General features: G+C 42.3%; 2 protein-coding genes across 11 annotated transcripts in view; one reads left to right on the top strand and one right to left on the bottom strand.

The window, feature by feature from the left end:
* The window catches only part of LOC124343144 (peroxisome biogenesis factor 1-like), a 95274-nt gene that overhangs the window by 68207 nt on the left and 12480 nt on the right, over positions 1–14587 (bottom strand). Inside the window, exon 20 of one of the 9 annotated variants that reach the window (XM_046796327.1) lies at positions 2595–3491. The exons of 7 other annotated variants lie outside the window; for them this stretch is intronic. The gene's annotated coding sequence lies outside the window, so the exon portion shown is untranslated. Of the gene's footprint in view, positions 1–2594; positions 3492–9905; positions 10066–14587 lie in introns of those variants that run through there. One more of the 9 variants, XM_046796326.1, reaches the window with a different exon arrangement.
* On the top strand, positions 10117–14510 carry LOC124343238 (transcription factor Sox-1-like). 2 transcript variants are annotated; one of them, XM_046796498.1, is made up of 4 exons: positions 10117–10238; positions 10311–11251; positions 11397–11463; positions 11523–14510. In XM_046796498.1, exons 2-4 carry the CDS (start codon positions 11044–11046, stop codon positions 12724–12726), a joined length of 1479 nt encoding a protein of 492 aa, XP_046652454.1. In that variant the 5' UTR covers positions 10117–10238; positions 10311–11043; the 3' UTR covers positions 12727–14510. The 2 variants fall into 2 exon arrangements, with proteins under 2 accessions (XP_046652454.1, XP_046652453.1); XM_046796497.1 differs by having other exon boundaries at positions 10117–11251.

The following is a 14587-nucleotide window of genomic DNA, read 5'->3' as shown; positions in this document are numbered from 1 at the left end:
TTGAACGCAGTGAAGAATAATCAAAATAATAAAGAAAAAAGACAAAAAATGTCATAATGACAAGGGAAAAGCGAAACTCTTTCTTTGAGAACTCTATGCACCTATCTGTTTCATTCTTTGCCACAAACTGGACATTGTGTATACATAGCAAATGCTCTCTATATTGGCGTCGTGAATGGGTGAGAAGGGGACAGACACAAAGAGTCACTCTCTTCTTCAAGGTAGACTGACCATTATTATATCTAAGTCGTCCATTTTCGTCTTCTATGCCACTCTAGAATGAACGAAAGAGTCGGCCAGTTTCCCCCCATCCGGGCAAGAGAGAGAGAGAGAGAAAAAAAAACGAGCGACCTACAGGCTGTGACAGCCACCGCAACTTTGAAAGGAATTAATGAATCTGCTAGCGACCATCACACAGCGCACTATACGCTATACAGTGTACCAGTGTTATAATAGGGAAAAGAGAATGGAAAAGAGAATGGAAAAGAGAATAGAAAGAATAAAGGCTCACAGCAGTGCTGTGTATAGAAAAGACAGTCCCCCCAAAGCCCCTCGGTTTTTCGTATTGTTGTCCACACCTTCATTGTGCGGGACGGAGCTGTTCGCCGTCACCCCACAAGGAAACGGGAGGGTTGGGCGCTGTGGCCGAGGATCGAAGAGGAAACGATCCTCTCTCTCTTTCTAGGCTGGGCATTGACGCTTCTTTCTTCCTCCTTATCGACGGCCAACTTGTATGGAAGGAGGAAAAAGCCAACGACACACAGAGAAAGAGAGAGAGAGAATATTAGACACAGTGGGCCGATGTTACCAGGGTGAGCACACACACACTACCACACACACACTCTCCAACTCAGCTTTACTTACACACATATCCTTTTCAATCTTTTGTGGGCAATGGCGGCGGCCGCCTATTGTGTCTATCGGTCGCATGTGTGCGGCTGCTGTTGCCGTCGTGCGCTCGTCACCGGGCCCACCGCTAATTAAGGCAACTCACGCTGCATGCGAGTGAGCCCCATGCCAGAGATGATGGACACAGACACACGTTTTCCATCTTTTTTTTTTTCTCTAACTTTCCTTTGTGATAGGAGTCGAAAAAAGAAAAGAAAAGAAAAAAAAGAACAGGCGACAAAGGGAAGCGCACAATGGAAAGAGTTTTCCGCTTTTAGAGATCGCGTCTATCGCGTCAATAACTGAACGGACCCATCTCGATTTTCTACTCCAGCGCCCACTTCTACTTACTGCTTTTTTTATCTATATAAAAATAGGGCGTATAAGGGGTGTGGTAGTGTAGGAGGAGGAGGCGGCGGCGGTTCCCGTTGTGATTGGACGTGAAACGAGGCCGTCATGGCAAAATGGAACTATCGATCAAACAGTTGTTGGTCGAAATGAGTGTCATGATCTGCATCAATCAAAACTGCGGATCAATTGGTACCCTAGCAGTGTCAAGGGGGACACTTCTCGGTTCTTTGACAACGACACACCGGAAACTCCAATAATAAAGAAGAATTTTAGCAATGGAAAACCAGGTGAACAGCAGAAGCGCTGGAACGGCTCAGAACTTTTTTTGAGCGCGTCATTTGAAAAGAATAATGCGGTCAAATTCTTTGAATACAAAGATTTAGACTGAAATTTTGTGTTGGAAAGAGACCAAAACAAAAATCAATTCAATCGTTCTTACTCGTGTCCGGTCTTGTTTAAAAATATCCAAAGACCACCTTCAATAAAAAGAGAAGGAGAATTCCAGACGTTTGGATTGAATTGTTTACGGAGAACTCGGAGCCAAGACAATTCAAACTAAAGGAGAAGCAAAGCTGCCAGCATATTTTATACGGACTACAATAAGCCAATTGTTTGCCTCTTTCTAGATAATAATGATGGCTTCAAATTTGATATCGGTACAACAACGACAACAACAGCCTAAAATGAAATAACAACCCTCAACCGAAATTGCGTGATCGTTCGGGAAATTACAATACAAAAAAGTCGGGAATGAATCTCTCCTTTTTTTTCTCGTCGATTGTTGTTTTTTGTTGTTGAGGGTGGATTGGGTTCGTTTGTTACCATGGGCGTCGACTGACAGTACATACAAGCGGAACGGAACAATGTTTCGATAGAAAGGTATTTATCTGTGGGGGGAAAAAGGAGATGACTGCTGTTGTTGTTGTTGTACAGTAGCAGTAGCCTATATGCTATGTCTGCTATTATTCAGTCCGGTCCAATAAATTTGTTTGTACAGTATATCGGAGGGAAAATGGAGAAGACGGAGAAGAAAATATATAAAATGCATAGTTTCGCTGCGCGTCACGCGCCAAAAGGGAAACGACCGGCTGGAATTTTCCCCTTTTATTTCCATATTATTATCATTATTTTAGATTTTTTTTCCAGAAACCCTTATTCTTTCATTCTTCTCTTTGTTGCCAGTTTTTTTTCCCGTCTAGGACGGACCAGCAGCTGATTGAATGAATAGTCACAATCCGTTCTTTCTGCTCTCGTACACTACACGCTACCGGTTGGACAAAAGGTTAAATGTCTTTTTCCGATATCAAAAGGCCCTGCAGGCAAGCTACTCTATGGGCTGTATTATACACATAGAAAGCGCAGTTGACGACAACATGAATAAACACAGGGCCAGAGAGAGAGAAAGAGAGGAGAGACATAGTATGAACACAAGAGATTGGGGCTGAAAGGGATGAGAGTTGCAGTAGAGGCCTAATAAAAATATAAGAACTGGAATGATTTTCTGCCGTTGTACAGCAGTTTGGACTGGAATCGAGAGCAGATTTTTATGGAGATCATAGAAAGGGGAGAAAAACATCCGCAGCAGATCCCTCGCCTGGGCACATGCCTCGAGAGAGAAAGAGATTCATTGGGGCGTTGTTAATATGTTGGAAAGTGACAACCGGTAACAACAATAGGCCAGAGCTGAAAAGACTCAAAGGGATGAGGAGAAATATGGAAAACAGAAAGAGATCCGGTGGGATGACTTTTGTATGCAGATCGAGACCGATCGCCAGCTTCCGGCTAAAGAAAACGGAAGGGCACAGTAGCGGGGTCAGACATTCCGGACTAGATATCAATTTCTAATAAATTACAGGGAAGACATCTGACGACGGCCGAAAGATTCAAGCTTTGTGAGAACGTACCCGATGTTTTTTCTCTGGCCGCTTCACTTGTACTTATTGCTAGGGAAACTAAACCGATCGCAAACACTTGTTCGTCGTCCATAATGTGGATTTGATCTGTGAGAGGCCGGACAAAAAAAGAAGAAGAAAAAAGGAAAATCCAACATGGTTGGCAAAGATGGTGGCCAACAGAGTCTCTGTATTATATAGAATGGCCAAGATTCCATCGATGACGAGAGGGGCGGCAATCGCTTTTCTCCGGTTCCGCCATGTCTGCGTGACGTCTCTGTGTCTGGTGGATGAATACACGGCCAACGTAATCCGTCCTTTATCAAGCCATGATGGAAAACCAGTCAATGATCCAGACGGCTGTCACACCCCACCAGAAGAAGAACGCCAAGAAATAGAATAAGTAATAATAATAATAAAAAAAGGAGAATCTTGAATAGGCCAGACGTGCATTCATCATAACGCCATCAAATCCTGATCAATGATTCACTCATTCTCTCCACCGTGGGCTCCTTACAGAAAGAGAGAGGGAGTGAGTGAGACGTTCATCTCTTGAGCAGACAAATCAAAGATCGGAAGTTGATTCTCGGCGGACATTCGCCAGGATTGTCTTGGTTCAACGTTGCACCGCACACAGACAATCAAGAGATCCAAACACCCACATACACATTGCAGGCCTTAATATACACATGGCGCTAAGCAGAAAGCAACGGATCATAATAGGTTCCATTAGCCGCTGATTCAAATACCAGCACCAGTACGGTGGCAGGGCCCCAACGTTTCGCTCTGCTGCGCGACAAGATTTTCCTCCCGCCGTTGCAGTGGGCGAAATTTCCGGCTCCCTGTGTTCTGTCTGCAGCAGCAAGCAGTCGCGCTTTTTGTGTGCGCGTACGGGAACAATAGGGCCTTCGTGATATCTTCTAGCGCACAGACACATCATCACAGAGGCAAAAGAGGAGCGCCCCTCAACTCCTCTCCTTCTCTCTCCCTCCGACACAGACAGTAGAGAGATGCAATGACACGCTAGTCGGCTTTTCATTGGCTCTAATCGGCTTACATTTCAATAAAGTTCCATACTGCCGGCGTTCTCTTCGCGTGCTATATTCTCGGCCGCATTCAAAGAACCAAAGCTCAGACGACAAGGACAGACACACAGACATTGAGCGGGAGAGAGAGAGAGAGAGAGAGAGAGAAAGCGAGAGGCATAGATAGAGATGCAGGGCTATAGTATTCAGGTGCACATGACAACTGAGGAGAAGCGTAGGCTGGTGAAAGATGTTCAAACGCTAATGTCATGATGACTTTCCAGTTTAAACTTTCTCTTTCGCGCTCAGAAGGCACCTTTTCATTCCAAATGAGAGGACTATCAGAGCTATCAACGAACTCGTCGGCATACGCAATAACTCTGATATTTCAAGTAAATCAAAAGAAATGAGGACTTGAATATTGCATTTCATTCGTCTTCCATGACCTCAGTCAAGGAAAAGTAACCAAACGAAACCAAACGGGAAACCCCGAGATCTTTCCCTTGGCAAATGAAATTATTGTCATTTACCGAGTAGAATATACATTAACCACCAACTAAAGACTTTTGGGCCAAAAGTCTATAGATTCCCTTCATTTAAAGTATTTTAGGTCTTTTATTTTCTTTTGCAATTCAAATTTTTTTTTAAAAACCAAACAAAAAGACCACAATAGCTTTTGGGAATCAATGGGAGACCCTGAAAAGAGCGAAAGAGAAAAAGTATTTGTGTTTAAAAAAGACGGAGAAGGTTAAAAATGGGAAAAAAAGAAACCTGCTGCTTCTTAGCTGACTGCTTCTGTCCCGAGCGAGATTGTTTCGAAAAGTTCTCGACTGCCGGCACAGTTGGGGGTTTACCATCCACGAATCTTTTGATTCTCTTCTCATTTCATTTCATCAACGAAAGAAAGAACGAAAAAATGAGGAAGAAAACAACCTTTTGATTTGATTTTAAAGAAGGGCGGAGGGCTTTTTCTTCTTGAGCAACTGACAGAAAGGGGAAAAATATATTTATAGGACGGAATATACAAAAGTGTCGACGACAACAACAAAAACAGCGAGAGAAACAATCGAGAGCTTCAACCGATTCGGAAGAAAAGGTCCGCGACATAATAGAAACTAAGGTAATGAATGCTGTTGGCAGTGGACTCATTGCCATTATCATTATTATTATTACAACAACAGGCAGCAACTGCTTCTGTGCTGAGAATTTATTCCATTGACCTCTCAAATTTGTTTTTGTTTTATTTATTTTTGATCCGTCTGCTTGGGGAAACACAGCAGCTAGTCGATAGATCAAAAATCATAGTAGTATACTACTACGTACCTTCTGGCAACCAACCACTTGAATCCTTCAAGGGCTTCGGTACGTAAGCAATAAAAAGAGGAACTTTTTTTTTGTCATCGGTTGAATGGTCGCTCACAGTTAGCGTTCAAAGAAAAGACGAGAAAACAACATGACAGCATGAACAACAACAACTTTCGTGCGACGGACCCATCGCTCTTGTTGCTTGTGTTCACGTTCCATCGAGTGTTTTTACCTAGTTGCATTTTCACGCACATGCGGTTAGCTACTTCGTGTTTCCTTTTTTCCATTCTTTTTTTTCCCCTAGGAGTCGTTGAAAATATTTCCACGACTGGACGGACTGTTTCGACGCTTTTGACGAAGACAAGTAGCCTTTATTTCTCCTCCTTGGTTTCTATTCTTTTGGCACTCGATGAGGAGGAAAGAAAACGCTGTCATGGCTGGCATATTTTTCTTCCTTTTTCTCACAGAAGAAGAAGAAGAAAAAAAAAAACGAGCGAGAGAAGTTTTCTAGGCACCTGATGGGCCTCGACATCCCATCCAAAAAGATCCAGCATGCAGCAAAAGAGCATCGCTTCGAGCGTGACAATCTCTTTTGCAAACGAAACGCCCTCTTTTGTGTCACTAGCTGGTGAGGAAGAATCTTCCTTTTTTTTTTCTTTTAGACTTCCAATATAACAAAACAAAATGGGGGGCTGAATATATACAGTACGCGCAGTGCTGTATAGTAAAAGCCAACGTTTATTATGAATCCTTGTAAAGATACTTTTCTTTTCCTTCCTTCTTTTCTCTTTTTTGCTTGTCTATTATTGCCTTTTCTCACAGCAGGAGTCGCTGAACGGGGCAAAATTGGAGCCGCTTACCACCTCGCACAACAAAAATGGCTTCAATTTTTGTCGACCTTTTCAACGTTTCGCAGTGAATTACCACCACCACAGTTGTCTGTGTACAACTCGCTTTATTCCCCATTGCGGATCTGTTTCGTGGCTACTCCAAAACAACTAATTAGATTCGCTTCCTAAAAGAGACACTGAGACTGGCCGAGGACAAAGCAACGAGTCAAATTTGAGGTTGGCTGCAATGACGAAGAGATTCTCTTATTACAATAATACAAAAACAACAATAACAACGGGAAATGAAAAGATGTCGATCAAGTGCGAAACGAATTGCCCAAATTTTTCCTTTCTCTCACTTCCTTTTACATTTGATTAGCAAAGCGCGTAGCAAATTTGCCATATTACAGTGAGACTATGGCTGACACCATACGTGAAACAATTGCATGTAGTGTAAGAAATCCGAACCGAAATATAAGGGCCTAACCAAATACAGACCAGAGTATTTTTCTTTTCAGAAAGAGCCGAGACAGTTGAAAAATGAGAATAACATTTTCTTACCACTACTACTAGTGGCGATGCTACTACCATCCGTAACAGTAGGAAAGAACAATATGCAGAGAAGGACAATAAAGCGTAACGAGCCGGAGGACTTGTATAGAAGCCGGTAGTACAAGTCTCACAATAATTCTTTTTTGGTTGGAAATGATAAAACATTTAAGGAAGCATCAAAGCATCGATGCATGCGTGTTATCACAGGTGTGAACCTGCTGCCTTTACCCGACGTTGACTATAGCCTACCTATGAGGTAGTATACACGACGAAATCACAAATGCATATGAAAACAAATATTTAAAAGAAATGAAAATTTTCGCTCGTCCGGGAGCTCAAAATAAAGGTGAGAAAGAGAGTCATGACTTGCCGAAAAGAAAAAGGATGACAACTTGTTACTTCAACAAAAGGCTGTTTTAGAAGTAAGTATGAAAAGGCGAGAAAGAGAGGATGTCATTGCAAAAAACAATCTTGTTTTTTTTTTATTCTTCTTCTTTAAATGATGCCCAATTTCTTCTTTTTCACTGTGAAAGTAGCACTAACGTATCGACCTCCTTTTCAACGGCCCTTTACAATTGCACAATACTTCGTTAAGTTGATCGCTACTCCGTCAATGAGAAAAACCTTCAGTTAGAAAACAAAACAACAACAAAAACACATTTCACCCCGTCCAACATCTTTGTCGTCTATTTCTACTCGAAAAAAAAAAATAAAAAGACTGGAACAAGAGGAAAAATTAAAACTTTTGTTCGATTGTTTATGATCAGTCTATGCAGGCCACTGATTGAACTGCCCACGGTAAAAATTACTACAAATAGTAAAAACAATCTTCGTCAATATTTAAGGGCGTTCTCTGTAATTTGGGTGGTGATTGTAGTTGCGTTGTTTTTATTTCGATTCGAGTCAAAAGGGTACGCAATCAAAAGGAATTTACAAAACCGTAGCCGAAAAAAATTTGAAAAATACTAGTAGACGACGGATACAATACAACTAGTGTGCGCCAGAGCGGATTCAATTTCTGAAATACTTTCGCGTTTGGAGCATCAATTGTTCTTTTCACTCTTTGAATATAGAATTTGGGATATTTTTAGACGGATTAGGCAGAAAATGGGATTTCGACAGTGTTGTTACAGATTGGGTGACGCTGCTGCTTTCCTCTCCTTCTTGTCTTCCTAAAAGTCCCTCCAAGTATAAAAGAAAACAAGAAGATTCTTACTAGGATGGACATCGCCCAAAAGAAAGGAGCTACGTTTCGGCAATGCTTATTTTTGTTCGCTGTTCCAAAACTATTGTCATGGAAGACTCTCCTTTTCTTTCTTCGAGAAAACTCAAGTGTGCCTGGTTGCTGTTAAAGACACTTGATTTCTGGGAAAAGCGAAACAACCAGCCCCCTTACATATAAAAAGGAAAATATAATGAGAGACATGGATGGAAGAAGAAGACGCTGACTTTGACGACCAACGAGCAAAGAAAAGGGGGGAAAATAGAAAAATGGGAGGGAAACAAAAGATAAAGGGAAAGATATGTCCGGGAAAAGTGACAACTTCTTCCACACTTCCTCTCCTAAAAGCAGCTAGCTCCACACAGTGGCAGAGCTATGACGGCAACAAAATGTGACAGAGAGACAAGAGAGAAATGACAGGAAGAAACTCCTCCATTTTTCTTTCTCTTTTCTCAAACTTTCTATTCATCCTGGATGAAAAACGAAAGACTGTAACTAATGGGACATTGAAAAATCCCAGAGTTTTTGAAAAGCGTATACAAGACGAGAAGGGCGGGAAAATGATCTCAATTAAAAGTCAACAGCTATACAAGAGGAGGAGACCTGAGGGTTCGTAAGTGTTGACTCAATGTAGTAACAGAACGGTGTTATTTTTGAATGAACTAAGAAGGGAGCACAACACAGAGCAAGTCCTCTGGAATGCAACCAACTTCTATACGTAACTGGAAATTCAAAATCATAACAGGGATGCCTTTTTAACAGCGTTTTCTTCACCTCTATCTCTACTCTCTCTCTCTGTGCTCGTCACCAGTCTTCTTTGTACGAGTGACAAGAGAGGGATGACGGGATCATTGTCGTCGTCGTGGAATATATACAGTCATGACACTGTGGATTCTGACTACAAACGAAACTCAAAGAATGTACATACACGTATCCTTGTGTCGTCTCATTCGATTTGATTGTTTGTTTGTTTTTTGTTTTTATGGATTACTTAGGTAGAATACCCTTCCGCCAAATTTCGTTAAATCTACACATGTCGGGAAATACACCGGATGTAGAAAAAAAAAAACATAAAAGAAACTAGAAGCCCCTTCATTAATTGGATTTGATTTCGGCAAACGCAAGAAAAAACAAATGAAAAACAACTCGTTCAGCATAGTCAAAAAATAAGTGAAGCAATGGATTCAATAATAAACTCTATTTGCATCACTAAACCGCACGCTTTCGCGACTTGATTTTTATTATTATTTTTATTTATTTTTTGTATAGTAAGAGGGACCAGCTTCAATGATTTGCTATCATTATTATTCAAATTGATCTATAGATTCTTTTCAGCGACGCATTCAGAGCATACGCTGATAAAATAAGAATTTATTCGAGAAAGCAATCGTCAAATAGAAAACCCTTTTCTATTTTATTGTCCGGTCTCTCGGACACAAGGACCAAATGACGACGAAATCGGTAGAAACTTTTGAAGGAATAAAAAAACAAGAGCAACAAAAAAAAGTAGACAGAGTCAAACCAGCAAAGTCATCTCTTATTGAATTTCTATTCAAAATGGATGTATGTTATCATTCGATTTAAAGTTTTCTACTCCGCTAGCTGGTGATGCTCTCTAGCGGACAGCCGAAGAAGTCGATCGTGAGGCTATGCTTAATAACATTTGAACGCATAGTTTAAAAAATTTCAAATTGCAGACCGCAAAGGCATAACGATATAGACCAATGTGGAATATATATATTTCAAATTTTTTTTCCAAAACCACGACAAAGTTTAAACATGAGAGTGAACAAGCTTACAGAGTAGAACCACAAACTCCTTTGAATGCTTCGGTTTTAAATTCAAACAAATTGTTTTTACTTTTTTTTGCGTATACTGAATGAAACTTCTGTCTACGCAGACGTCCACGTAAGTCCAACAAACACAGAACAGGAACACATCCCATCTGTCAAACACGCCGGCTTATGGCCCAGTTAACTTTGCCACGTTGGCCCACGCACCTGTACAACAACCATTTCCAATTTATGAGTAACCGACCTTGTGTGAGCTGAAATAAAAACAACAACAACAGCAACCGGAGGGAGGACAAAATAGCATATTACAAGGAGCAATAACAAAAAGTTGTCTCGCAACAACATTTTTGCGTCGAAAACCCCAAAACTTTAAGCAAAAGGTAAATTTCACCTTTCTTTTACTTCAACAGTGCCCTAAATGCATGCATAAAAATACGCTCTAAATTAACTAGGTCGATTCAAGAAAACATGGCGCGTGTTTAATGGCAACACTTGTGAAAAATGTTCAAGGGATGGAGCGTGTGACTTGTGAGAGGCAGTCGGCCAAGAAGTGGGTGCTGCTCGTGTAGGAGGAGCTTAAACCTCTGAATAGAAGGAGGGCATTGTTTCTTTGCCAATGGGAACAAAAGGGCATGTCACGTGAGCGTGCACGCACATAGGAAGAGATCGCCAATCTTGAGCTGGCCCTAAACAAACGTCGCCACCCCCCTTTCTTCCTCCTTCTTCCTAGGATCTTCCCAAAAGAAAGAAACGAAAAAAAAAGAACAAAAAGAAAAAAAAAGAGAAAAACATTCAAAAGACAACAGACCGTTTTTACCAGGAAGGAATCCCGCATTGAATCTCTGCGTCGGCGCGGGATTGACACACCCCCCCTCTCCATGCCCATCTTTTTCTCTCCTGTCTAAACCTTCACCTCCCTTCCGACCACCCCCCTCCCTTCCACATCAACCACTCGTATATTTCACATAAGGTCTCTGCTTGGTCGATTCCCAGCCGTAGATCACATTCAACTGCGACGGTGGCAGCAATTCTGTCCGTGATCGTTTTTTGTTTGCCATTTGCGTGTTTTTCTTGACCCGTGTCACGTGCGTGAATCCCGATTGTCTCTTTTAAGAACTTTAAAACGCTCCTACGTTGTTATATTCCTCGAGTGATTGTTATCGCAAAAGAATAAAATTTTAAAAAATGGCCGCAATGTGTGTCGAATCGTCATCGTCGACATCTTCGTCACCCGTCGGTGGTCACATCAGGAATGTCAACATCATGAGCAACCTCAACAATGATCACATCAAAAGGCCTATGAACGCATTCATGGTCTGGTCAAGAGGGCAAAGACGTAAAATGGCACAAGACAATCCAAAAATGCACAACTCGGAGATTTCCAAGCGACTCGGTAAGTCCCGGTCCCGTACCGGTTTTTCCTCAAAAAATTCACAAACACATGCGTCGGGAACAAGTGGCCGTAGCAATCAAACACACTCTCTTACTTGTCAAGATCGCGTTCGTTGACAACGACATTTGTTTTGTATTAACAACAGGTGCCGAGTGGAAAATGCTGACGGAGTTGGAGAAACGGCCCTTCATCGATGAAGCCAAACGACTCAGGTAAGAATCATTAGCCCTCATATTCTATATGACTGATGACAACTAGCCCATCAATTTAGGGCGTTGCACATGAAAGAACACCCGGACTACAAATACCGACCACGTCGCAAACCAAAGAGCGGAATGGCCAGTAGCAGCAAGACCAAAGAATCGCCTCGCTATTCCTTTTCAGTGGACACTGGATCGCATCACCGCCACCATCAAATGTCTCACCATTTACCGACGCATTCTCACCATCACATGCAATCAAATAATCCGACAATTCTGCCCAGTTTTAACCGATCACTCTTCTCTTCATCGGACCTTGTTGGCGGACCAATTCCGGCGGCGCATTCAAGTGCTCCGTCGTCTTCGGCTTCTTCATCAGGATCGACATCGGTCGCGGTGGTTGACAAAACGGCCAACGAGCGGGCAGAATTCAACTACTCGCGAATGCTCTTTGCCTCGCAATTGCCCAGTCTCCATTTGGGTTTCGCCACTCTCGGCCATCCAGCGCTACACGCCGCTACAGCCGTCCAGATTCCGTGGTACCATTACAGCATGGACTCGGGTGTTTTCAATCCGCTAACTCATCCAGCCTCGGCTGGTCTTCAACATCGGTCGGCCAACCACCACCATCAACAACAACAGCAACATCACCATCATCTGGCCAATTTCGATTCGCAGCTGGTCGCCCACCACAAAATGATGCGCTCAATTCACGAATCCGTTTCCAAGAAATCTCCGACACCAGACGACAGGGTGTCACCAATGTCCAATAACAACAGCAGCCGGCCCGTGTCGGCAGCTTCGAGCTACGATTCGGAATGTCCCGTCGCAAGAGCTCCCAGTGCAATTTCTGGCGCAGTTGGAGTTTCGTCGACACCAATGAGCCTATCAGCCACATCATCGACAGGAGCTATGCAGGTCCTACAACCTCCACCACCGCCGCCATCGATGGCCGCTACCATGGCGGCGGCCGCTGCGGCGGGTTTCTTTCCTTTTCACTACGGAGCGGCAGCGGCCGCCGCTGCAGCCGCAGCCGCTTCGTCTTACCCTCACCATCCGGCCACGACTACAACAAGTCCCATTAGCGGTAGCAGTGCATCAGCCCATTTGGGATGCAGTTGCAGCCCACTGTGCATTACGATGAATCACCACCATCATCACCATCACCAGCAGCAACAACTACACGCCGAGCAGCGAGACGCCGGATTGATCAGCACAACTTCACCACTTCCGGCAGCCCGACAACATCGATGTTCTTTATCCACAATTTTGTAAAACCCCCCGCAAAAGAAAAAAAAAATCCAAAACGATATTTGTTTCTCTTTAATGTTCTGTAGACAAAGTGTTTGTAGCAAGCGTAACATTTTGTGAATTATTCAGCTAAATTAATCATTGAATTTGTTTTGTTTGTTTGATTTTATTTTAAATCAACAAAAGTTCGATTTAAAAAAAAAAAAAAAAGAAAAAAAAACGTAGTTGAGTATTCTGCGGATTACCCTGAAAAAAAAAAAAAAAAAAAAAATGTTTAGCCGGTTCGGCTCGGACTAGTTTGCGCTTTGCGTTTACTGTTCGCTTTTTTCTCTGTCTTGGGCAATTTCATGTTTACGCTGTTTTAACCCCTTCTATAAATTTTAAACCTGTCTATAAAAAGGAAGAAAAAAAAAAGAAAAATTCTCACAGAATTCCAGCAAAAGAAGAAAAGAAGACGACAAATAATAAAAAAAAGAAAAGAAAAGAAAAGAAAAGAGGAGAGAAAGAGACGACTTGTGTCTTGTGTGACTGTTTAAGTGTATGCATTCCTATGCTGTTGGTGCCCATTGTGTCTGTTTCGGGGCAATTGGTGATTTGGTTTGTTAAGTGTTTGAGGGACGAAAAGAGGAGAATAAAGAATAATACAACAACAAAACAACAATAACAACAACGGCAACGATAACGCAAACAGCTGTAGTCGAGTCAATACCAAATTCAGAGAGTCCTGGTGTGTCTTAAATATTGTGAGATACACACATGGTAGGGAAGAAAGAAAAAAAGGGAAAGATGAGAAAAAGGAATGGGGCCCTTTGGCTCGTGCTCGTCCGGCTTGGCATCAAGTGTCACTGCGTCCGGGAATATGGGCGGGCAAATGGAGAAGGAAGGAGAGACTGGAGAGACAGGAGAAAAAAAGGACGATGAGGAGGAATGAAAATGGTAAGGGACAACCTGCAGAGTTTAACCGTAGCACAAGACGACCGAGAGAAAAAGAGAGAGAGCGAGAGCAAGATTCCCGTCAAGACCCATGGCCCACGCGTTACGGGCTTCAGGTTGTCTGCTGGTTCAACTCAGCAGGTGATGTGACAAGACCACAGCAGGGCCACTCGTCGTAATGATAGACAAGTGAACTGACAGCCCTCTCTCGACGGTCCACTAACAAGAAGGGAAAAAAGGAAATTCAACGAAAAAAAAATTCCATACAAGAATGAAACACAGAACCCCCCATCTCATTCTTTCTTTCTTCTCCTTTGGTCTATTTTTCACTGAATAGACACCGAGTGTAATCCACACACAAAAAAAGGAAAACATTTATAATTGACTCTACTATGCATCATAGCATTCCACAAGCGTCGACTCTCTTTTTCCTTTTCTGTTCTGTCTCTCTCCTCCTCGTCTCGTTTTTATTTCCAATTTTATTTAGCGTTCAGTTTGGAATTTCCCAATCTTTCTGACCTTCCACTGGCGATTGAAACGTCCAAATAGTCGTAAAAAACACTAAAAAACGCACAAAACCCTAACCAACAACAAAAAGGCCTTTTTTCTCCCATTTTTAGCTACGTCTCTCCCGTTTCCCTCATTCGCAACCGCAGCAGGGGGGACTATCGCTTCAAGAAAAACCAAACACTGAAAAAAAGACAATGTCATCATATTCACCCCTTGTGTTTGGCCAATGGCCATACGGTACACACAACAACAATCTTCGTCGGCTTCGTGTCTCCAAGACTAGACCAAAGGGAGATTGTTCACGGGCTGCACTTATTATTATTATTATGATTATGATTATGACAATTGGATTATGTAACGTCATAAACCAATAAATGTATTAAATGGGCAACCTAAACGACAGGGAACTTTTTAGTGACTTAATTACCTTCATTTATTTTCA

Source organism: Daphnia pulicaria, chromosome 6 (assembly GCF_021234035.1).
Source record: "Daphnia pulicaria isolate SC F1-1A chromosome 6, SC_F0-13Bv2, whole genome shotgun sequence".
Classification (NCBI taxonomy): domain Eukaryota; kingdom Metazoa; phylum Arthropoda; class Branchiopoda; order Diplostraca; family Daphniidae; genus Daphnia; species Daphnia pulicaria.
The sequence above is the reverse complement of the archived record's forward strand: the minus strand, read 5'-3'. Positions and strand labels throughout refer to the sequence as shown.

Coding starts and splice junctions, on each gene's coding strand:
- LOC124343238 (XM_046796498.1), top strand. CDS start 11,044: ATGGCCGCAATGTGTGTCGAATCGTCATCGTCGACATCTTCGTCACCC. Junction 11,252..11,396: donor GGAGATTTCCAAGCGACTCG/GTAAGTCCCGGT, acceptor TATTAACAACAG/GTGCCGAGTGGAAAATGCTG. Junction 11,464..11,522: donor GATGAAGCCAAACGACTCAG/GTAAGAATCATT, acceptor CCATCAATTTAG/GGCGTTGCACATGAAAGAAC.